At 40.5% G+C, this 26,229-nt stretch overlaps 1 protein-coding gene across 1 annotated transcript; it reads right to left on the bottom strand.

The window, feature by feature from the left end:
* Positions 1-10,729: 10,729 nt before the first annotated feature.
* On the bottom strand, positions 10,730-22,593 carry LOC148146767 (lectin-like). Its single transcript, XM_087996902.1, has 5 exons — positions 22,524-22,593; positions 20,518-20,822; positions 17,833-17,970; positions 12,752-12,863; positions 10,730-11,026 (listed from the first exon to the last, which is right to left on the bottom strand). The coding sequence occupies exons 1-5, from the start codon at positions 22,591-22,593 to the stop codon at positions 10,950-10,952; spliced, it is 702 nt and encodes a 233-aa protein (XP_087853028.1). The 3' UTR covers positions 10,730-10,949.
* Between the last annotated feature and the right edge of the window lie 3,636 nt (positions 22,594-26,229).

Here is a 26,229-nt window from a genome sequence, read left to right as displayed (position 1 = left end):
CTGTCTGTACCAGCTCTTTAAATGAGCAGTTCACTTAATGCTATTCACCTGCCTTCCTTCCATAACCATCCTCATTGTTGCTTTTGAAATCACCATCAAATTTATGTTGGAATGCCTCAATTAAACTTGCATCTGCCACACACACTGGCAGTATGTTCCTGATCATAACTACTGGCTGTGTGAGAATAACTTTCATAACACAACTTTTGCTTCTTTTACTGATTATTTTAAATCTGGGACATCTTACTCTTGGTTGTGTTATGAGAACTACCAGCTCAGGACCTGTAAACGTGAGTTAGTCAATGCTGGCCAATATGACACCTTAACCATAACCTCAGAACTTTTTTATTTTTGCACTAATCTTTCTGTTTTACACACAAGCAACCTTCCTACTTTATCCCAGGTGAGTGAATGACAGTGAACCTGTAAATCTTAAAGGCCAAGGCTTGCCCCTTTCTCCCAGTGGCAGTCACAGAGTACTAAGTTTGAGATGAACACTTGGGGCAGCTGAATTAGAACAATGCTCCTGGTTTGTGTGGGACTACTGTAAATAATGTAACAATTCATTTTAGGTGTGAATTTACATGAAACACCTATGATAATAACATGACCATTTTAAAATAGGTTTGCTGTATTAGTTACGTTATAAATTTCTTACTTGCTATTCGGAATTTTTTTACAATTTTGAGTTATTTCTGCCCATTTTATTCAGAATACATTTCCTTCTACATTTTGAGAACTTCAATAGATTCTTGGCTACTTACAGCTATAAGGGCGGATTTACTGAAAATTATGTATATTTTGGTTATGCTCCCCCCTGCCCCCCACAAGAAAATTGCATTGGTTTTACAATGGAAGTGATGAGGATTGATATCATGCCAGCTGCTGGGAAGATGGACATTGGTATGCCCAACTCTGTGTCAATATCTACAGATAGTGCACTGTTTGAACTGAAAATCTGCACATAAAGTTTGCGCATGATGCAGGAGTTTGTAAAACAATGCATTTGTAATTTAAGTTGCCCTGAGTAATAGAACATAGAACATTACAGTAGTACAGGCCCTCCGGCCCTCAATGTTGCACTGACCTGTGGAACCAATCTGAAGCCTATCTAACCTACAGTATTCTATTTTCATCCATATGTTTATCCAATGACTATTTAAATGCCCTTAAAGTTGGCAAGCCTACTACTGTTGCAGGCAGTGCGTTTGACACCCCTACTACTTTCTGAGTAAAGAAACTACCTTTGATATCTGCCTTATATCTATCATACCTAAATTTTAAGATATGTCCCCTTGTGCTAGCCATCACCATCTGAGGAAAAAGGCTTTCATTGTTCACCCCATCTAACCCTCTGATTATCTTATATGTCTCAATTAAGTCACCTCTCAGCCTTCTTTTCTCTATAACGAAAACAGCCTCAAGTCCCTCAGCCTTTCCTCATAAGACCTTCCCTCCATACCAGGCAACATCTTAGTAAATCTTCTTTCCAAAGCTTCCACATCTTTCCTACAATGCGGTGACCAGAACTGTACGCAATACTCCAAGTGCGGCCGCACCAGGGTTTTGTACAGCTGCAGCATGACCTCGTGGCTCCGAAACTGAATCCCCCGACCAACAAAAGCTGTTTGCCTTAACAACCCTACCAACCTGGGTGGCAACTTTCAGGGATCTATGTAGATGGATACCAAAATCTCTCTGCTTATCTACACTACCAAGAATCTTACCATTAGCCCGGCATTCTTTATTCCTGTTGGTCCTTCCAAAGTGAATCACCTCACACTTTTCTGCATTAAACTCCATTTGCCACCTCTCAGCCCAGCTCTGCAGTTTATCTATGTCCCTCTTTAACCTGTAACATCCTTCATCACTATCCACAAATCCGCTGAATTTATTGTCAGTCTCAAATTTACTAACCCATCCTTCTATGCCCTCATCTAGGTCATTTATAAAAATGACAAACAGCAGTGGCCCAAAACAGATCTTTGCGGTACACTACTAGTAGCTGAACTTCAGGATGAACATTTCCCATCAACCACCACCCTCTGTCTTCTTTCAGCTAGACCATGTCTGATCCAAACTGCTAAATCACCCTCAATCCCATGCCTCCGTATTTTGTGCAATAACCTACTGTGGGGAACCTTATCAAACGCCTTACTGAAATCCATGTACACCACATCAACCACTTTGCCCTCGTCCACCTGTTTAGTCACCATCTCAAAGAACTCAATAAGGTTCATGAGGCATGACCTACCCTTCACAAATCCGTGTTGACTATCCCTAATCAACTTATTCCTGTCCAGATGATTATAACTCCTATGTCTTATAACCTTTTCCAACACTTTATCTACATCCAAAGTAAGGCTCACTGGCCTATAATTACCAGGGCTGTCTCTACTCCCCTTCTTAAACAAGGGACATTTGCTACCCTCCAGTCTTCTGGCACTACTCCTGTCAACAATGATGACATAAAGATCAAAGCCAAAGGCTCTGCAATCTCCTCGCTGGCCTCCCAGAGAATCCTAGGATAAATCCCACTTGGCCCAGGGGACATATCTATTTTGACACTTTCCAGAATTGCTAACACCTCCTCCTTCTGAACCTCAATCCCATCTAATATAGCAGCTGTATCTCAGTATTCTCCTCGACAACAATGTCTTTTTTCCAGTGTGAATGCTGACTAAAAATATTCATCTAGCATTTCCCCTGTCTCCTTGGACTCCATTCACAACTTCCCATGAATATCCTTGACTGGCCCTAATCTTTCTCTAGTCATTCTTTTATTCCTGTTATACCTATAGAAAGCTTTAGGGTTTTCCCTAATCCGATCTGCCAACACCTTCACATGTCCTCCCCGACTCTTCTTAACTTTCTCTTTCGGTCTTTCCTGGCTTACTTGTAATTCTCAAGTGCCCTAACTAAGCCCTCACATCTCATCCTAACATAAGCCGCCTTCTTCCTCTTGACAAGAGATTCAACTTCTTTAGTAAACCACGGCTCCCTCGCTCCACCAATTCTTCCCTGCCAAACAAGTACATACTGAACAAGGACACACAGTAGCTGTTCCTTGTATAAGGAGAAAGTGAGGGCTGCAGATGCTGGAGATCAGAGCTGAAAATGTGTTGCTGGAAAAGCGCAGCAGGTCAGGCAGAATCCAAGGAACAGGAGAATCGACGTTTCGAGCATAAGCCCTTCTTCAGGGTTCCTTGTATAAGCTCAACATTTCAATTGTGCCCATTCCCTGCAGTTTCCTTCCCCGTCCTATGCATCCTAAATTTTGCCTAATCGCATCATAATTGCCTTTCCCCCAGTAGTAATAACCCTTGCCCTGCAGCATATACCTAACCCTTTCCATCGCTAAAGTAACATTTCTAAATTGTGGTCACTATCACCAAAATGCTCACCTATCTCCAAATCTAACACCTGGCCGGGTTCATTACCCAGTACCAAATCCAATATGGCCCCGCCCCTTGTTAGCCTATCTACATACTGTGTCAGGAAATCATCCTGCACACATTGGACAAAACCTGACCCATCTAAGTACTCAAACTATAGTGTTTCCAGTCAATATTTGGAAAGTTAAAGACCTCATACAACTATGCTGTTACTCTCGCTCCTATCCAAAATTATCTTTGCTATCCTTTCCTCCACACCTCTGGAACTATTCGGAGGCCTATAGAAAACTCCCCACAGAGTGACCTCTCCTTTCCTATTTCTAACCTCAGCCCATACTACTTCAGTATATGAGTCCTCAAATGTCCTTTCTGCCACTGTAATACTGCCCTTGACTAGCAATGCCACACCTCCCCTTCTTTTACCAGCTTCTCTGTTCTTACTGAAATGTTAAAACCCACAATTCCCTCCAACTAGAAATAGATTAAAGTGACCCCAAGTTGTAATTCCACTAATAAACTGCTCATTGATGTGTTCTGCACTAACCACATTGGAGTGAGCAACATTTTGGGAAAACCTCTTATTTAAACAGATAGTCACAGTGAAACTTTAGGATGCAGCTATAGCACTGTCTATCCCACACCCTCTTATGGGAAAGTTTTTTTCCTACAAGCTCCAATGTCTGGTCATGGCAACTGCGGTTCCTGATGGTTAGATTCGTAGATTCCCCACAGTGTGGAAGCAGGTCATTCAGCCCACTGGGTCCTCACTGACCCTCCAAAGAGCATCCTACCCAGATGCTCCCCCCTCCCCCTCCTGTAACCCTGCATTTACCATAGCCAATCCACCTAACATGCACATCTTTGGATTGTGGGACGAAACCACAGCACCCGCAGGAAACCCACCCAGACACACGAAGAATGTGAACTCCATATAAGTCGCCCAAGGCTGGAATCGAACCCAGGTGACTGGCATTATGATGCAACAGTATGAACCACTGTGCCACCTGTTAGTTGAGTGATCATTTCTTTAAAAAAAATGAGGGTTTCTTTGGTGTTTCAATATGCTTGCTCTGGTCTGGTCCCTACTAATGGTGTCCATTTTCCCCAGTATAGAGGCTCGTGCATTCACTCTCATGTTTCACTGACCTCACCTTCAGCAGAGTGTGAGCTCCCAATCAGTTAACATTTCTGGTCCAGTGATCCTTCTTTAGTTATGAAACCCAAAAAGTTAACTCTGCTTTCTCTCCACAGATGCTGCGCAACCTGCTGAGCTTTTCCAGCAATTTCAGATTTTGTTTCTGATTTTCAGCAACTGCAGTTCTTTGGTTTTTTATTAAGGGATTTCTTACTCATGATCATATTTCTGCACCATACAAAGCATGTTACAAACTCTCCTAAATTACAGACCATTTGACAACTCATTTTTCAAAGGTTCTCTGTCTCCTGGCTGAGTTATGGTAGCTGACTTGTAAAAGACTTGTTCTGGCCCAGTATTTTCTCTGCCAGACAATAAGACAGTCACATATTTGATACTTGTGTGGACTGCAGGTGGACTGGTGCTGGTGTTCCCTACGATAGTGCAATGTTTCCTGTAGAGGCTGCGAGAGGCCCAGAATCCTGCATGATGTAGACGTAACAGAATTAGGCCATTCAGCTCCTCAAGGTTGCTCTGCCATTCAATGAATTCATTGCTGATCTGATAATCCTCAGCTCCCCTTTCCCACCTCCCCCCCCCGCTAATTCTCGATTCTCTTACTGATTAAAAATCTGTACGTCTCAGCATCAAATAAATGTAATTACCCAGCCTCAGCAGTAAAGAATTCCACAGGTTCACTAACCTCAGAGAGAAGAAATTCCTCCTCAGAACTTATTCAGATGGATGACACCTTATTCTGAGTTTATGCCCTCTGGCCCTAGACTCTCTCTCCCCAGTGGAAATAATCTTTCCATTTCGATCCTGTTTAAACCCCTACAAATTCTGTATGTTACAATAAGATTGGCTCTCCTTCTTCAAAGCTCCAATGCATACAGGCCCTACCTACTCAACTTCTCCTCAAAAGACAATCCCTCCATACTTGTGATCAGCCTGGGCAACCTTCTCCAGACAGCCTCCAATGCCTGTATATCTCTCCTTAGATAAGGGGACCAAAATTGTTCACAGTATCCCAGCTGTAGTCTGACCAGTATAGTTTTAGGAATGTAGAGTCATAGAGATGTACAGCACGGAAACAGACCTTTCAGTCCAACTTGTCCATGCTGACCAGATTTCCCAACCCCCAATCTATTTCCACCTGCTAACCCCCGGCCCATATTCCTCCAAACCCTTCCTATTCATATACCCATCCAAATGCCTTTTAAATATTGCAATTGTACCAGCCTCCACCACTTCCTCTGGCAGCTCATTCCATACATGTACCACCCTCTGTGTGAAAAAGCTGCCCCGCAGGTGTCTTTTATATCTTTCCCCTCTCACCCTAAACTTATGCACTCTAGTTCTGCACTCCCCCACCCCAGGGAATAGACTTTGTCTATTTATCTGTGGACCACCAGGAACCCATTATTTCCTCCCATTACATCCAGCTGAGATGTACCAAAGCTGAAGTCCCTAGGCTGCCATCAAACATAAAGTGTCCTTCTCATTCCCTAAGAGACTGTTTAGAGCTGCCCATTCTGTGGGATTGCTCTGACACAATACTGAGCCTGTGAGTGCAGTGCAACTGGTGAAAGGCTGCTGATTTTCTCTGGGGGAGACTGGTTGTAATGCTTTTGCAGCTTTAGGCCTTGGTATTGCACTGTCTCCTCAGTTTGGGCAGAAGCAGGGCCACTTATGCTCATGTGACAGGTAAAGTGACAGTGCTTGTCCATCTCTGGTGTAGAGTTGGTCTGCTGTGCCCTGGGTTCAGTGAGCCTGGTCTAGTGATGGTGCCTGCTTATCCAAAAGCATAAAACCAGAGGTGAGGTGAGGGAGAGAGGAAGGTGAGGTGAGGAAAATGGAATGGGGGATGCAAGTGGAGAGGAATATAAAAGGTTCATGGTCACATACAGGAACCAAATGTTTACTCCCTTGAGCCTGCTCTGCCAATGCGATCATTCCTGATCTGTGACGCAACTCCATAAGCTCATTTCTGTTCTCTACGTACCTTTAGTTAATAAATATTTACCAATCTCTGTGTTAAAGTTTACAGTTGATCCAGCACCCTTTGCTCTTTGTAGGAGAGAGTTGTGAATTTCTATCATTCTGTGTGTGTGTGTGTGTAGAAATGTTTCCTAATGTCACTTCTGATAGGTCAGACTCTAACTTCCATCAGGATGCCAAAGTTTGAGACTCTTCAATCAGTGGAGATATTCCTCTATTCCTGATGAAGGGCTTTTGCCCAAAACGTCGATTTTCCTGCTCCTTGGATGCTGCCTGACCTGCTTTGCTTTTCCAGCACCATTCTAATCCAGACTCTGGTTTCCAGCATCTGCAGTCCTCATTTTTACTTACCTTAACCAGTGGAGATGGTTTCTCTTTATACTAATCTTCAGCCAATTTGATTCAATCCATGTGATATGAAGAAATACTCGGAGACACTGGATACTGCAAAGGCTGTGGGTCCTGACAACATTCTGGCAATAGTACTGAAGACTTGTGCTCCAGAAATTGCTGCTCCCATAGCCAAGCTGTTCCAGTACAACTATAATGCTGGTATCTACCCGACAATGTGGAAAATTGCCCAGGTATGTCCTGTACACAGGACAAATCCAACTTGGCCAATTACCACCCCCATCAGTCTACTCTCGATCATCAGTTAAGTGATGGCAGGTGTCATCATAGTGCAATCAAGTGACAAGAAGCTTTTGAGGAGGAAGTGGAGGGTGACAACACTGTGATGGACCAGGATAACCATCAAAGAAATAAAGTTGAAAGGGAAACAAACGACTGAGCCAGAGACACCAGAGCCAACTTTACAGCAATTCATTTCTAGGATAATGGAGTTGCCCATAGATATTTCAGACGTTTATGTTATGTTTCTAATTATGTAGTGGGGTGTCCACATTCTGCTTCCTGTATTCAACATTCCTCACTGATTGAGATAGATTTTTATTTGCTTTATTCATCCAGTAAAATAGTGATACTTAACTCTGGCTCTGATCTCTTCAGCAATGTAAAATATTGCATGCATGCACAGATGCTGCCCTGGACCAGTATTTGTGCATCAACATTTATAATATATTAAGAACTTTCACAATCAAACACGCTTGGTTCATTGGCTAAAATATTCCTTGCATCAAAGACATTTGAGACACATGAAAAACTCTGCTCTTTGATGAATACTACTAAGTTGTCCCACATTATGAGCTTACTCTTTATGTACCTTTGTCCCTCATTATCACTGCAGTGCTGTAGAATATAAGGAATCTTCATTGCACCTGAATTACCTCATTGACAACACTGTCACTATGATGGGCTGTGAAGTTTTGAGCTGTTCATTGTAGTTGGTTCCATAAATATGAGATATTAGCATGTGATGTGGCATTGCAAATGGGAAACCCTTTGATTTTCTTGATGATTTTGAGATACCCAGACATGGGCCATTTTTCTCTGGCTTGGAGTCTGTAGAGATATTTGACAGATTCCATCAATGCTCCTGAAGGATAACTGTGCAGAGTCCACCAGTTGGATTTCCCAAGCCCTGGTTCTTCTCCAAATTTTCAGTTTACCCAAGTGTAAAGTGAAACACACTGACTGCAATCTCCAACCGGGATGTGTGTGACTCCCTGAAGTCATCTCTAATCAGCCTCCTCGCTGATTGTGAAACACGTATAAAATGCAAAAAGCAGTACACCATTTGATGTTGCAAGAGGCTCCATACGTTTCATTTCCGATAGCCTGGTATAACGTAACTAATGTGATAATGATGCAGTGAACATACAGTTACACATTTGTAGATTGCTTGAACAGCCATGCCAGCGAAATGCCATTCTAAGGTTCCCCTTTTATTCAGCTTCCCAATGTGCCTACATGCTGCTCCAACATCTACAGTGAATCTGCTTACTAATATGTCCCAGTGACTTTGGTGAATTTGTCAGGTGACTTCTGGGGACTTTGGGCCTAGAGGGATAAGTCCAGCTGAAAGCCTCCTGTACAAGTATAGCCACACCATCCCCAGCCTCAGCTGCTGCAAATAATGGGGTCAGTGGCAGAGGGGAGGTGGATGGGCAGGGCACTGTTGGAATGATAAAGCTGCCAAGTGTCTGGCTATCATTCCTACACCCTCTGGACACCTTCTGACACCTCCATGTCCCCTTGAGAGGTGGAGCACCTAAAGTAAAGTCAAGATGCCTTGTCAGTGATGGAGTCTAAGGGGACATCTGGCAGCCATTGAAAACTTTTGCTGGACCTGGATCACCAAGGCAACCATTATTGTTTCCGTGGAGAATGCCATGCGTTCACAACGCCAAAGCCATTGCAATAGTTAGAATGTGAACAGACTCCTCTATTCCTCAGCATTCCAATCTAGCAGGGACCTCTTGTATATCCACTTGAAGTTAGTTAGTAACAATGCACTATAGCAATGTATTTATCTTCCTGTATATCTGAGAAAAACAGATCACAAAGTTGCTTGCTGTCTTCTTGGGACACTCCTGTCTTCACCATCATTGCAGGCATGGTCCTAGTCTTCCTTGTTCAGCTCAGTTGCCTGATACTTAAAGAGATCCAGAATCTTTCAGCCAGCCTGGACCCTTTCAGCACTGTAGAGATTGAGCTTCTTCTGCAATGAGAGAAAGAGAAGGATTCAATGTGATGTCACTGGGTACAGGAGCGCTTTGTGAGCAAGTGTATCCAGGTCTCACCAGTAAATGAATAGGAAGCTCAGTGTCCACAATGGATGACACCAGTAGATGGTAGTAAGCCCTTCATTATGAACATGATGCTAAGTGTTGCAGATGGTAGTAAGCCCTTCATTTAGACTGAACAATGTTTCTATGAGTGGGAGCTAGAAGATAGAGGATGTGGAGTACCTGTTAATTTTCTGTTGCACTGTGTTAGGGCTTTCTCATAAGATACATTCACGCCACTCAGTACTGCTATCTGGCACCAGGCTGGATAGGCCTCTTAATGCCATCTACTAAGAGAGGAGCTCCCTTCTTTCCTGGACAGTACTCAATAGAACCTCTAAGCATTTGTCATTGAACTATGAAGCAAACTTCTGTTTATTATGTGACATCTTCAAGGGGATTGAGGGAGACCAATACAGATATGGCCACAGAACTTTCAACTCTGGAAGGTCTTGCCAAGGGCAGGAACTTCCTGCCCACTTGCCTGAAATGCATACAACATCTCGCTTGCATATAAAATGAGGTGAAAGCATGCAATTACTTTCTCCGGGCCATGGTAATGGTGAAGACCACTAAGATGCCACTATTTAACTATGGCATGGAAAACCCCAGTTGTGACAAATCAGTTGAGGAATGCAAGACAGATTGAGAGATTGAAACATTCAGAATCCTAGGATTTATCAATAGGGGTAAGAGTACAAAAGCAAGGACATTATGTTAAATGTCTATCATCTAAGTGGAATGATACTGGTTAGAACAACTCTTGGCACCACACTTTAAGAAGAATGTGAAGGCTTTAACAAAGAGGCAGAAAGGATGCATGGTAACAGTTCTAGGCAAAAGGAACTTCAGTTTCTTATATTAGAGACATTGGGGCTGTCCTCCTTGGAGAGTAGAAGGTTGTTGGAGATTTGACAGAGGTATTCAACAGCATGGGAGTTCTGGTCTAGTAGACAGTCAGCAATTGTTCCCATTGACAGAGGGTACAGGCTTCAGAGAATCAGCAATGCAGAAATGGTGACATGAGGAAAAGCGTCTTCACATAGCAACTGGTTAGGATCTAGAATGTTCCAAAACTGCCTGCAAGTGGCAGAGGCGAGTGAGACTTTGAAAGCTGAGTTGAATTCTGATATGCAAAGGACAGTGTGAAGACCTACAGGGAAAAGACAGCAGTGGCAAAGGTGAATTGTTCCTTAAAATGCTAGCACAGGCATGACAGCTGAATGGCCTCCTATGCTGTAACAGTTCTGGTATCCTCAGCATCATTGGAGTGAACATGTGTTGACCACAAATGTTATTTTTGAAGCAATTGGTGGGCCATTCATAATCTCAATCATTAATTGAATGGAACAGTTTTAAAATATTATTGTCTAATCCTCTGAACAGTGAGAACTTTCTGTGACTTGTCCATTTCATTTTTCTAATGCAATGATGTTCACTCTGTTAAATTGAGATTTTGTCACAAAATAAAGGTATTAAGGCAGTAATAATATTTTCTTGTTGAAATCATGTTTGAACAAAAATTGTAAAATATTAATTAAGCCTTGAGTGTGAGATCCTTCTGTATTTTAAACTACTGTATTAACATGACACAGTATGATGCTTTACTGCTTTATTTGATTCTACAGTTTCAAAAAATACACTAAGAATGCAATTCCAAGAAGTGGAATTCCATGCAATGTGGAATTCTACAGAGATTGGGTTTATCCTCTCTGCATTATTGCCATGTTTTTATTTACAGGGTAAAGCATACGCACAGACAAAGCTCAATTCTTTACTACAGTCTTCATCTGCCCAGAGGAAATGACCTGAAACAGAGAACATTATAAAAGGTGAAATATATCTCAAGCAGCCTTTCATTTTCCATTAGGTAGTCAAAGCTTACGATAACTTACAAATGTTAGTATTGGCTTCATTAACAGGATTATTCTCCAGAGAGGGGAAATTTGAGATAAACTCTGGGAGTTGATCCTCCCACTTGGTTCATTTACCCTATTCATTGACCTGAGTCAGAATGCTTTCACAGTAAGGCCATGGGGTTGTTTTTGTATTGTTCTGGAATCTGGAGATTTAGATAACTTTGTTATTCAGAAATAGATAATTGAAGCCACTCATTAGAACTACTAGCTGTACAGTGATCTGAAGTATTAGGAGAAAGTGAGGTCTGCAGATGCTGGAGATCAGAGATGGAAATGTGTTGCTGGAAAAGCGCAGCAGGTCAGGCAGCATCTAGGGAACAGGAGAATCGACGTTTCGGGCATTAGCCCTTCTTCAGGATCTGAAGTATTACTCAGTTGAAACTTTCTCTTTTTGGGAAAAGAGTGATGATATTCTGAGTGATTCAAGCTGCAGAAAAGCTGAAAGCAGATCAATGACCTCAACTAACAGATACTAATGAAGGTGTTATACTGTATTATACCAATATAACCCTTTATGTGGACTTCAAAATATACTTGTATGTTTTCAACTGAACATTTGTTGCTTCCTCTTTGGAGGTCAGCTCCATGTAATAATTATATTTCTTGATGGATGGTTCCAAGATGGTTGGAAATAAATACCAGTGTAAATGTTTATTAAGATAACAACTCTGTGATAGTCTCAGAGTTGTTTAAAAATCCTATTTTCATTAAAAATGTAGATTTCATTTGCCAAATCAAATGGAGATAAAGATATTACTTTCTTTGTTTCATATTGAAAGTAAATATATTATAATCTACACAGTGGTACATCTGATGTAGTTGTGAGTAATTTGTATCATCACTGGATGCCAATTCCCTCTGACATTCAGAGACATACAAACATATGAAGAATAAAGGGGAGGAAAAGACAACTGGTGAAAGTGGTTGCCCCATGTCATTGTTTTGCCCTATCTATCACAGTACACATACTTCCGTTCCCATCCACAGCCATATAACCTCCAAGTAAAGGCAAAATAATAGAATCAAAACTCCCAAGCCAATTGGACAGATTATGATCACGATGATTTTTTTCTTCTGTATGACAGTAGAAGTGCTGCTGTGGAACACATCTTTGTATCTGTACAGTTTATTTTCTAGAAAATATAAACACTCTAAGACACTACTGTAAATGCAAAGGCCATCTGTTTTTGCTTGCCAACCACTGATGTTTGTGGCTGGAGGACTTCATTTCTGCCAGTCGTCCTTTCTGTGCAGAGTCTAAGTCTCTAAACTTAGAGTAGGGATCATAAATTATCAGTATTATAGGATATGCCAAACAAGAAGAAGCACTTATCTTCAGTGCAAGTTATAGTTTATTAATGATAGCAATAAGTCCAATAAATATTAACTAGTTTGGCATAATTACAATTATGAGGAGCCCAATATGTCACAACTGCCTCCTTCAGGATCTCATGGAGGACTAATTGTTTCTCCATCCAAAGACTGTGTTCACCCAAAGACCATCTTCAGACTGGATGGAGCTAGTGCAACATCAACATGAACTCTTTCAGATCCATTACAACAATAACCACTGCGAAACCTAACATAAAATTACTTTTTGTAAGGGTAACATACCTTTACGATCAAGTACCACACAGTTTTGGTGCCCAATCAGGTCAGAGGGTTCACCTTTGTACCATGCTGTATGATCCAGTTTTGTTCCTTCAGTCCAAAGAAAGTATCCCTCCTGGCATTAAACCACAAATATGTTATCCTTTGCAACCATGCTAACATTACATGGTTACTTGGAAAGAAAATTTTAATTACAGAACTGCCAAGTAGAAGGTTAATGTATCGTTAGGCATGGTCAATGGAACTCTTTGGGTATTATGTGTCTTTGTTGTGTCTTGCAACTAACCTCTTGCTTTTAATTAACTAATGACACTCCAATATTCAGTATATGATGTGTTCTAACACATTCTTACATATGGATGAGCAAGGACACCACTTTGACTGGGACAACACATCCATCATAGGACAAACAGAGACACGCACGAGAATTCCTAGAAGCATGGCATTCTAACTTAACTCTATCAACAAACACATTGACTTGGATCCCATTTACCACCCTTGAGAAAAAGAACAGGAAATGACATCACCACAGGAATTGACATTTACAACCCAAAGAAACCCAAACACATAAACAGAAAGCGGGCCATGCCACCAATGCTTTATCTGGAGGCTCACTGATGATGTTACCTAGTATGGTGATGAAACATCTGAAAACAAACCTTCCAACTCAGTGAGTAAACCTACATCCAAAATGAGTAACACTCTACAAAAAAAAGAGATGATTCAGAGCAAGTGAGAAAAAGTAAACGCTATCTTAGCTGTGGCTAGAACCAGGGAGCAGGTGAAGAAGAAATTGACTAGGCTGTACAAGTTTGTCAAAATGGAGTGGAAACATATCAGTTTCCAATTGTACCATAACAGTGCTTCAGTCTAATCTTGGGTGCCATTATAGAATTCAAAAGTATTGCACTGCCAATCTTTCATGTTCTGCTTAAATGTACTTGTGGCTCACTTGTACAAGAGAACTATGTAGAGTTGCCAAGTAACCATGTTTTTCTTAGATTCTCAGTACAAAAAAGATAAGCATGAAGTGCACTGCCAAAATGCAGTACATGAAAGTGTTATGGTTATATAATCACGTAATGTGTGACTTGTGACCTGTAGGCATATGTGGCAAATACTTCTGTTATTTTTATCTTTATCTTTCGATGTTTTTATCAAAACATCTAAAAACAAACCTTCCAGCTCAGCGAGCAAACCTACATCCAGAAGCTCAACCTGAGCTACAAACCTTCTCAAAACCTGCTGTTACTCATTTTCATCATCACCATTAACAATATTGTCATCATTACTTCCATTCAAGTTCTATTTCAGTAGCAGGACATCATTAAAATGGGTAAGAGCCTGCTTTGAGTGGCTGGCAACCTGAAAACCTAACTGTTAGAACAATCTAAAATACAATCCTCTGCCCATGTATCTAACTACAGGGAAAGCATGAATTTAAGCTGAGGCCCCTTACGATGCAAGTCTGGACTCCTTTAGGAAAACTAACTGATTGTTCATCAGTTCATTCCCTCACAATGTAGGCAGGCATTGAAAATCGTAAGCTAACAAATGATAGTGGTTTGGAATGTAACCTTCAGTCTTAAGAGTGGTCTTACTGGTAAAATTGTAAAATATAATATTTTGTTTCTTTATGATTCAAGAAATGGCAGTGTTGTTTCCACTCACAATTACCTTTATAAACCATACAACATAAAAAGAGAATGTATATCTACATCACCAGACATTAAGCAGAAGGCCCCAATCAACTTCATGGGGCCAACAAGGGAAGGTCAATAATCCCACGCTTGTTAAAAATGCCACAACTCAGGAAGGGTAACATCAAGGGTAACACAGAGAATATTGCCACATACACATGTAGTTCAAAAAGCTGTCTAAAATTCCAAAACTCCACAGCATCTATGAGTGGAAAGGAATGTTAAAAACATATATCCGAGGCTATCTGCACTTGCAGTGTGGGTCCATCCTATAACACAAACTTTTTTTTAGATTAGATTCCCTACAGTGTGGAAACAAGCACTTCAGCCCAACAAGCCCACACCAACCCTCTGAAGAGCTCCCCTCTGACTAACGCTCCTAACAACTATGGATAATTTGGCATGGCCAATTCACTTGGCCTGCAGGAGGAAACCAGAGTACCCAGAGGAAACCCACGCAGACACGGGAAGAATGTGCAAACTCCACACAGACAGTTACCCAAGGCTGGAAACGAACCTGAGACCCTTGCACCTTGAGGCAGCAGTGCTAACCACTGAGCCACCATGCCGCTTGTGGAATTTGGAGGTAAAGTAGGAACACAACTGATGGACTTGCTATCATTGTGACATCAGATCTACATCTATTCCAGATACAGACCAGGATGTCTTTGAACAGCAATGGAGACTGGATATTGAGGGAGACCCTTTCTGCTAAATATATCTGCTGAAATTTTAAATCTTGCACCAAATCTGGTTTTTCCCATTTTCATGGGGGTGGAATTGGAACTAGGCTATGGTCCACAAAAGCATATTTCACAAAGGTAGCTAGCATTTAAAATGATTAACTTCCTTCACCTGCTTTGGACCCTGGTGTTTGCAACCCAGAGAGGGAAGATTGGACCAGTTAAGATGATCTCCATTCTCAGTGCATTTCTCTCAGATAGCCAGGTAGCCCTTTGGGGAGCTAAGGTCCTCCAGTGGATATGGTCGCAGGACATCTTGGGATCAGGTATATTTTTGGGAGGGGGGTGTGAGAGATCCATTAGGGAGCAGAGCTCAGTTGCCGTTTGAGTTTATTACCTGTGAACATGATTGTGCATTTAAAGTGCACAAAGCCTTTGGAACTATCCAACTTGTCAAAGAGTTAAAAAGTATCAGGTTTATTGACCTGAAGAGAATTGTCAAGAGCTGTCAATATCTGCCAAATGTGTTTTTATGAATGAGAGTGCTTTTCTCAATAGAGCGTAGTCTGCAAAATTGAACTCTAATAAAAGTTTATTTGTTTAACTTTGTGCTAGTGGTCTTAAGGTGAGTTGATAGTAGGTGAAGGAGAAAAGGATGATGGGTGGATGAGTTTTCTGTGCCATGGGAATGGGTGGAGGGACATAAAGTGGCATGGGGGGAGGGTAAAAGGACACGGGGGGAATAGGATGTTTGATGTGCCATGGGAGATGGGTAGAAATCTTAAAGTAAAATGGGCCTGTGATTGATGGGGCATGGAAATATGTGGTGTGAGGAGGACTGAAGAATGTGTGAGGAGTTATGGTTGGAGGAATATTTTCTGTTTTATTCTATTATAATAATTTGTGGTCACAATGTTGGGGCTGAGGCAGACTTCCTGCCCAGCCTGCTTCAGGAACTTACAGCTTCCACAGCTCTTCCTGGTAGTTTAACCCAACTTCCAATCCAGCAGCCACACACCTTCCTCCACTCACTGCCCCCAGAACAAAAGTAGGGATGCAGATTGCAATTTTTAAAAGTTGGGTTTACAGTGTTGAGATTTCTCCTGCCTCTGTGCACCTGATCGGGAATGAAATTTGAAGCCTTGGTCTTTCCTTGTTTTTCCCTTTTGCTGGCTCTGGGAAGTGTTGCATTGAGGAACTAGCTACATTTTCATGAAACGTATTTAAGGTTGGGGGGAGGGGGGAGGTGGGGGGGATGTGTGGTCTCTGCGATAAAACCTAACCTTGATATATTTGAACCATCAACATTTCCGTGATCTGAAGTAAATACTGAAAAAGCTGAAAATATCAAATAAAAATGGAAATTGCCAGAAATACCCATCAGGTTGGACAGTATCTCAGAAGAGAAACAGAGTTAATGCATCAAGTCAATAACCTTCATCAGCATAGTTCCATGGCTGAGTGTAGATAGAATGTCAAAATGTTGAGATTTTTGTTGCACGTTTTCCTCGTTTAACAAGGAGAACTGGGACACTGTATGTGCAGATGCTCCTGTTGCACCATGAAAGGCAGATCTTCTTTGTATATTATCTGGGCACTCAGTGTTCACTTAGTACTGTCAATGTATACACATGCAATGATTCCTACACCTCAGTTTCCAAGTTTGTGGAATAACAGCATCTGAAACACATTAGCATGGAGATAAAATGTGGCGCAGTGATAGTATCCCTACCTTGAACCGTGAGGTCTGGTTAAAGTCCCACCTGATCTAGAGTTATGTAATAACACCTCTGAACAGGTTGATTAAAAAAATAGATTAATTACAAATTTAAAAAAAATTAAAGTCACTAGTAATGAGGATGGCTGGCTGTCACTTCTCCATCACTGTGGGCCAAAATGCTTGTGTTTTACCTTTTATAATCTGGCCAGAGATAGAAAGATGTGTAAATTGTTAGTTTTATATTAGGGCCCAAGAGAACAGGACACAACTGCAGGCATACATTTAGACCTCTTCCACCTTCTGCTCCTTTCTACTCAAATCGTCATGTCACCATAGTCTTACCAGACCATAGGGCTGCTCTCTCATTAGAGAGGGACAAGTGATGGTGGTTTAACCTGAGGGCTACCAAGACCCAGGTGAGGGGAGGAATGTTGAGAAGAAGAATCCTTCATTTTAACCTCTGCTATTCTGGGGATTGAGCCCAAGCTGTTGGCATCACATTGCTTCGCAAACCAACCGTCCAGCCAACTGAGATTAACCGACCCCCTCTTTTTTACCACTCACCCCTCTCTTCAAAGTTTTCTCTCTTCACCTTATCCATAACCCACACCTGAGAGACAGAGCATGTTCCCAATACTGGGCAAAATCTAGAGGGCAATACAAATTGCTGTTTCCATTTAAATATGACCTGGCATTAAAAAGGCTCCAGCCTGTTAAGTAACACTCTTCCACCAAACAAATATGCTGCCAGTGGATTCTACTCATTAATACCCCACCTGCCACTCACCGCAGCTATGTGTGCTCTCTTCTCTATTTCACAAAATTGTTTCCGGTGCCAGATATCATGAGAGATGGTCACCATGTTGAATAGTGAAAAATATTAAAGCAAGAACAGACAAAATCATGACTAATTATAATATTGCCTGACTTTACAGAGTATCTTCAGACTTTGTTGATTTTATCTTTGGTAAAATTACTTACTTTGGCAGCATCAGTGAGGCCAATCCAAGTTTGTGGACAATCAAAGTATGATTCCCTTATTATGTCAGCAACAAACAGATGGTTTAAGCGACAGTGTATAGAGGCAAGGTGACCTGAATATTCTTGTTGGCAAAACAGCTGAAGGAAAACAAGAAATTGGCATAGTATGGTTTGAATATTGGCAATTCTTCCACATGGCTAGGGTACAAAAAAGTACACATGATTCGTAATTGGAAGGAAACCTGCATTTGTATTCATATTTCTGTCCAAATTAAAATAATAACTGTCTGTTTTTAGAAAAACATGTAGGAATTGCGAGACGTAAAAAGCAGGAGTCCAACGAATTTCCTTTCTGCTTTTCCAGTTGGTGCACAATGTAAAGGCACAGATCTTTCACAAAGCAGCAAACTCCATTGTTTGAACTTCTGCCTGTCCTGATGCTGCTCAGCATTTCTTACTGTTTCTTCCAGGGCCAGCTTCTTCATAAAAGCAGAGCTCAGCACCCCTTGAGGTGCTCCATCGTAGAGCTGTAGCACTGGGAGAAAGGATCTAGGCATGTCTCCTTTTACATCACTTTCTGCCTTAAAGTAAGATTAAATATCTGAAAGGGTGGCAGGCAGGTAAATGAGTTGGGAGTTAGTTGGTTCAGGTCAGGAGGGGTAGTTGCTTTGGGGGCTAGTCAGCTCAAGCTGTGGGTGTATTCAGATGATTGGGTCAGTCAGGCAGTGAAGGGTGGTCTGGTTAAGAGGGTTGTTAGGAAAAGGTGGTAGCTGGGAATTGGAGGGTAGATGGGTTTGGTTGGGGCAGGTCACTATGTTGGGTTAAGAGAGGTAGTCAGGGTCTGGTTGGTGGGCAGTCAAGAAGTGGTCAGGTTGATGTGGAGAGGGTCAGAGGAGGAGACTGGTAGTGGGCAGAGGTAGTCAGAGGATATTCAGTCAGGGGCTTTTTATGGTGTGAGGGAAGTAGTCAGGATATCAGAGGGGGAGTTGGGTGTTCAGTTGTGTAGTTAGACTGGAATTAGCCAAGATTTTAAACTGTTTAACATTTCCTAGCTAACTTCAGATAAGTAATGAAGATCTGTCTGCAGTCTTCTAATGAGGATTAAGGGGATCAGGTAACTTGCCCATCAGAATTCAAGCTTCCTGGAGATTTCTACAGAAGTCAAATGCATTGGAACTTCCATGGGTTTCAAAATTACTCTTGGATCCTACACCTTGTCTCTGACAATACTGGAATATGAAGATCTGGCAAATGATCACACAGTTGTTGACCCATCATAACAATCAAGCAATCTCTTTTAGTTAGACTAACAGATCTAGAAATGTATGAGGAAAATCCAGTGATGGATGCTTTGAGATTAAATCCCCTGCAGTGTGGAAACAAACCCTTCGGCCCAACAAGTCCACACCGGCCCTCCAAAGAGTAAGCCACCCCCCTCTGACTAATGCAGCACCTATCATCTGGGCAATTTAACATGACCAATTCACCTGACCTGCACATCTTTGGACTGTGGGAGGAAACCCACACAGACACGGGAGAATGTGCAAACTCCACACAGTTGCCCAAGGCTGGAATTGAACCTGGGCCCCTGGTGCTGTGAGGCAGCAGTGCTAAGCACTGAGCCACCGTGCCGCCCATCTTTGTTGTGGTACCTCTGTGCACATTCCTCTACACTGCATGCAGCTCACTCTATCTCCCAGCCCCTCTTATCTTGTGTTCACCCCCACCCCACAACACACACACAGCCAGCCAATTTCCCCCTTAACTCCCAACGGTGGACATACTTTAATAGCTTTAACATAACTTTTCCTCTCTCAGACACTACACTTACCATCTCTTGGGTCTCCAGATTACCAAAATATTGAACATCAAAGTATTTGTTTCTGAAGGTAATTAATCAAATTTTCCACTATCTCATGAGGGAGCCTATTTAATAAACTGACTACTCAAACATTGTTTTCCTGTTTAGTTAATGGTGTTGACACTGTAGCTAACCCAGCCCCCAACCCCTGCCCCAAACCCAGAAAAACCTCAGGTATGGGTTGTTTATTCTGTTTTGGACAATCTGAAGTAGTTTGTTGTGGTTCACATTATCAAGTGAAGAATGAAACATCAGTTACGATGCAGTGGATTAAGTGGGCACATAACTATGACTAAATTATGGTTTCTTCATCTCAATATCTGTGGATATTATTGGCTGTGTTTTGAAATGTATCATAATGAATTATCTTTAATTATCACAATATCATATCAATTATATTGATGTAAATTACAATGAGTCCTTATTCTTGTGACCTGCTAACTTTTCTCACCATTATCTCGGCCCTTATTCTTCCAGTTGAACATTGTTCTTACTATATCAGTACAATCCTTCCTTTATTGCTTTCCAGCTTCCATGAGCATTTTCAGTTCATTTGTTTAGTAATGTTTGTCATCAATGGAGTTCTTCCATGTTTTTTATTAGCTGTTAGATATCAAGTCAGGTTACTTCATATTCCTTTTGATTTTTTTAAAGCTCTGTCCAAGTCTTTCTAAAATATGCCCACAAAGCTCTATTCTCCATTTATTGGAGTCCAAACTTCCTAATAAGGATATTCTACATTTTTAGATTCAGATAACAATCAAACAAAGGTCATTTCAGCTCCTTCCCTGATATTTTGTACAATAAAATGGTGGAAAAAGTACCTCTGCACTGGCAAAGTCCACTTTGCGGTAGATGTATTTGTAACAGACGTTATTAAAACTGTGGAAACCTTCCCTACAGGGTCCTTTGCAAATGCCTCTTTTGTCCTTACAAACACGTTTTGCAGGCAGAATGAATTTTTCCACAGGGATAGCATCCAGTGGCATTGCTTTGCCCGCAGGTATATATACTTTGCCATATTTTCCTGAAGTAGACATTTTTGAATCAAATGGCCAGTACATATCTTTCAATGTCGATTTATATCCCGTTTCAGGTGGATCGGTAGTTTTCAGAAATGCCTCACCTTCTGAAGAAATACATAAACGGTTAGTGTTTTGAGTGTAGCAGATAATTGGAATTGCTTAACCTTATGACATATTTTCTTTTTTCCTCAAGATTTTTATGCATTGACAACTTTAATACATTTTATATAATCTTTTGATGTTATTCTTCAGTTGTGAATGCGCAGGGAATCCCTGTCCCTTTTAATTTGGAGATGCCTCAAACAGTAAGTACACAAGTTCCTGTCAGTTTAATCAAAAGGCCAGACATTATACACCTTCTTTTCCAGAAACTAAATTTAAGTATTGATAATTAATTGGTGCTTTACTAATGAAATAGGTCTGTGAAATTCCAGAACTACAGATGTTTATGCTAAAAAAGATATGACTGGAGCACAATAAGTTAAACGAGTAAGAAGCATGTTTATGCTAAAAAAGATATGACTGGAGCACAATAAGTTAAACGAGTAAGAAGCATGTTCCACACTCACAAGGATAGGAGCAGAAACATGCTTCTTACTCATTTAACTTATTGTGCTCCAGTCATCTTTTTAATAAAGCAACCCAAAATTAATCTGCTTTATCATCCTAACTTTGAATGTTAGTTCAGTTTACTGTTAAACATGTATTGTCTTGATAGGCATCAATTATTCTGTGACAAAGCAATTCAGCCTCTACACAAAGGATGTTGCACTAACTTCTCTTCTTCATTACTAAGTGGGCATTTTAAATTTATGGTTGTTGATTGCCTTTAGTTAAAGAAAATTAAACCATTTTATTGTTTTAAATTTGAGAAACCTCCACTAAATTTCCTTTTAGCAATCTCTGTTCCAATGGAAATAGTCCCCACATTTAGGTAACTTCTGAGAGTTATGGATTCTCATCTTTGTGGATTTAAATTATCTATTCTGTCAAGCCTTAATGTTTCCTCCATTAAATGACATCCAGAACTAAACACAGTACTCTAACTGTGGGAAACCATTGCCTTGTACAAACTTTCATAATATATATGGTGAATAAATAGACCATTCAGTTCAACTAATCTACAAAAGTGTTCTTTTGTCCATTTTCTGACCATTCTATGAGAATTCTTAGTACATAATACCAGTTGTCTGAACTTTTATAATAAGCCAGCTGTGAGATATCTTACTGAATATCTTCTAAACGTCTGCATAAATCACATTGACTGCATTCCCCTGAGACATCCAATTGGTCATATCCTTAAAAAGATGTACTCAAACAAATGTACAATAGAATCTGCTTTCAGTAAAGTGCTTTCAGTCTTTGAAATTTACATGAATCTCTAAATACATAAATAAATGATTCTGGCTTTAACTGGAGCTTTTACACTTTTATTCACCTCAGCTGGGCTGCTATTGGTGTGGGTTTAAAAAAAACATGGACTGTTATAGAAGGTTAGATTGACTGTTAGGAGTGAATACTGTGAGTTGGCCGTATTTTCTATTCCATATAACCATTGCTAATGTGTGAACAAGCCATTCCTAAACAGCAAAAGCAAACAAAAGAGCTGAGAGGAATGTTATGAAAGTCAGGACTTGACAATAAAAACCAAATTAATATTGTGCAACTCAAGATTGTAAGCCTTTTAGTCATCCATCTGAAGTGCAGGTAAAAATGCAGAAATTGAGATTCATTTCATAGCTCCTTTGTGATCAAGTGTAATTATGCAATCTTAAATTAATCTACAGCATTAAAAACTAAATTACCATTGTTGTACATATCATCAGCTGTTGCTCCCCTCAAGAAGATTCCCAAAAGGACAATAACAGTCAACATGCTGCTGATTTTTGCTTTAAATCACTAAACAAAATACAATGCACAACAATATTAACAAAGGAATAACAATATTAACAAAGTTCATTTCAAATACACATCAAGTTTTAAACAATCTTACTATTACCTTAAACCTTTCAGTCACTGCACCAAGCCTAATTGCCACCTACGCTATATTTATAGTAATGTTTATTCTATTCCCAACCCTGTTTGTAATAAATTAATACCATTTTGGAACCAACCCTTTTAACCACTTAGTTTCATGCTAAACATCCTATGCACAGGAATCCATTATTAAAATGATTTTTGGACAAATGAAAGAAATCCTCATTGCCAGTTTTGATCGATTCCAGCTCAGTGTTTAACTCACAAAGAGCCAACTCTAAAACCTAACCCATTATTTATTCCTCTGATTTTATCACATCTCACATTGCTGTTATAAATTCCATGCCTAACAGTAAATGCCATAAATGCACTCTCAACATGTAGATGATGACAGAAATATTATAGTTGTGAAGACATTTTCATGTAGGTATTCACATTTAGAAAAGCATAAACATGACCACTGCTTACAAATACAACAAAGTGAATTATACTGAGTCAAGCAAACATCCTCCATGAAGTAAGGGGTTAAATAATATGAAACAAACATTCCAAATATCACTTTCCTTTCTAGGCTATGTTAAACATAACAGAATCTGAAGTAACAAGTGCCCTTGACTTCAGGTAGATGCAAACTTCAGAAGCGTCTGTTCTAGTTTTCATAGGTGATACATTCAACCATTTCAATTCTTTTGAACAAAAGAGAAAAAAATACTTATGGACTGTTGTGTTGGGCTCATTACCAATGGTGCAGCCAATAGGAGCCACTTTATTTTAAGTACCCAGATAGGTTGATGTGTTTATAATGTTGTCCTGAATGCATATACAGATCAAATACAAGCTGTGTCACTGCTAAATGTGTTGTTGTAATAACAGTCAGAATCTGAAATGTGGATACAAGTCGCCATAATTGCAATTTTGACCTTTTTGAAATGATCCTGTAATGAACTCTGGAGCTGAGTGGACCTGGCTGAACCAAAAATAAGCCCCCATTAGTGAATAGCTTGCTGCTGATAGTGCTGTCAATAACAGTTTTGATCACCTTGTTGAAGATTGGAAATAGACTAAGGGGAGGGTAATAGAAAGATTCAATTTATCCTGCTTCTCGGTCCAGTCCGTCAATAATTTTTCCAGCATAGCTAGCCAAAGAGGCATAAATTCCTGCAAAAGTAAATAATTGAAACAGATTCAATGACAAACATAACAAAAAGGGCAATGAGATATGTCAGTTCCTATCCCATTATTGGGCCATATTAAAGAGGGAAGAAGTAACTTTCTATTTTCCACTTGCTTTCCTCTGTTTTTAAAATTCACTTTTTGTCTTTTTGCATTTGTAACTTCTTTTTATCTGGGCATGTAGTAGAATCTGGGTAATACAGTAGAGCTTGGTAATACAGTAGAGCTTGGTAATACATAGAGCTTGGTAATACATAGAGCTTGGTAGGCTTTTGAATTGATTAAAACACCTTGTGGATGAAGATCTATTCACAGAACCTGAGTTATTACCAATTATAATTGGGACTGCAATGTTGTCTGAGTTATTAGCTATATCAATGGGTGGCACGGTGGCTCAGTGGTTAGCATTGCTGCCTCACAGCACCAGAGACCCGGGTTCAATTCCTATCTTGGGCAACTGTCTGTGTGGAGTTCGCACATTCTCCCTGTATCTGCATGGGTTTATTCCAGCTGCTCTGGTTTCCTCCCACAATCCAAAGATGTGCAGGTCAGGTGAATTGGCCATACTAAATTGTCCATAGTGATAAGTGCATTAGTATGGGGAATGGGTCTGAGTGGGTTACTCTTCACAGGGTCGGCGTGGACTGGTTGGGCCAAAGGGCCTGTTTCCACACTGTAGGGAATCTAATCTAACCTAAACTCTCCTTCCATTGGTGAGTCAGTAGTAGGATAGGACTTGTGATTTTGCTGCTAAACCATTTTCATCTTGTGTTGTCATATCCACACTCACAAGGATAGGAGCAGAAACATGCTTCTTACTCGTTTACTCAGTTGCTGCATTTGCAGGGACAGTCGGGTTGGAGGTGAGATGAGAACCAAGGGATGCTGAAGGCAGGCAAAAACTCCACACATGTAGAGCTGCTGCAAACTTAAAAGGGCTTCAGCTTGTTAACAGGAATCTAATTTGTGAGTGGCAGAACTGAAACATGAGCAGTGGGGAAGACCAACATTGCAGGATATGGGCCAAGTGCTAGCAAATAGAATTAGATTAATTTAGGATATCTGGTCAGCTTGGATGAGTTGGACCAAAGGGTCTGTTTCCGTGCTGTATATCTCTATTACTCTATGACTGTAAGATCTGACTTTATGATACATTGTAACATATGTAACATCCCAATTCCTGAGTTAGTGCTTGCAATTCTATGAAGACTGATCTCCTATTTCTCAAGAGCTAGGATTCAGTAGCAAAGCTGGCTCGGGACAAGAACAGTTATGAAAATTGAAACAGATGCTCCTTGTGATGGAGAGGTTGATGGAGTTAGAGGCGAAGCTGAATGTCTCATGGAGAGAATACAATTAATGACAAGGAAACAGAACTTGACATTTCTGTGAATGAAGAATTGGGAATTCAACTCTAAATACTGACATTTAATATATCTCAATCATTAAAGTTTCATGGTTCATTTTTTAGCTACCTAAGCACCATCCACCAATAAAAGGCTGTTTCAATGCTTAATAAAAGATAATTGCTGACCAGCTAAGAGGATAGGAATCCTCTGCTGTTCACAGTCCAAGTGACCACAACCCCCATGTTGCTGCTTCACCCTTTTTCTCATGATTACTCTAATGACTACTACTGATGAGCTAAACTGCAATTACTGCCTTCACACAAGTGACCCACCATCACCAATTCCAAAGCCAAAGCTGGCAGCTCGCTACTTGTATATTCAGGAAGCTTAAGGTCCAATCTTAGCATGGACTTTGGGCTCTCTGGGGTGAGGCACTGGTGAGGGACCTGAGAACATCCATAACCAATTTCCCCTCCATTTATAAACCAAGTCTTGTTCTTAAAGAGTCAAAACTCTATCACATTAGTGAAGTGAAAAGTCAGAAAGTAGGAACAAGATGAAGTTTACATCCACACAAAGTCAATGGCACTTGCTATTTCAGGCTCTGTTATATTTAATGTCATAGCCTGGAAAGGAATGTTTGTTTCATCCTGTTTAATCTCTAACTTCATGGAGGAATTTTGTTTGACTCAGTAAAATTTATTTATTGTATTTGTAAGCAATGGTCATGATTACTCATTTCTAAATACCTACATGAAAATAACTTCAAAAGCTACAATATTTCTGTCATTGTCTACATGTTGAGAGTGCATTTATGGCAATTACAGTTAGGCATGGAATTTATAACAGCATTGATTTACATGTGAGACGTGATAAAATCAGAGGAATACATAATGGGTTAGGTTTTAGAGTTGGCTCTTTGTGAATTACGCACTGAGTTGGAATCGACCAAAACTGGCATTTGTCCGAAAGTCAAAAACCTTTTAATATTGGATCCTTATACTGTACATAG

The sequence above is a fragment of the Chiloscyllium plagiosum genome, unplaced genomic scaffold, assembly GCF_037043375.1.
Source record: "Chiloscyllium plagiosum isolate Xiang-an unplaced genomic scaffold, Cpla_swu_hap1 HiC_scaffold_19, whole genome shotgun sequence".
NCBI classification, from domain to species: domain Eukaryota; kingdom Metazoa; phylum Chordata; class Chondrichthyes; order Orectolobiformes; family Hemiscylliidae; genus Chiloscyllium; species Chiloscyllium plagiosum.
Note: the sequence above shows the minus strand (reverse complement) of the source record. Positions and strands in the feature narration are given on the sequence as shown.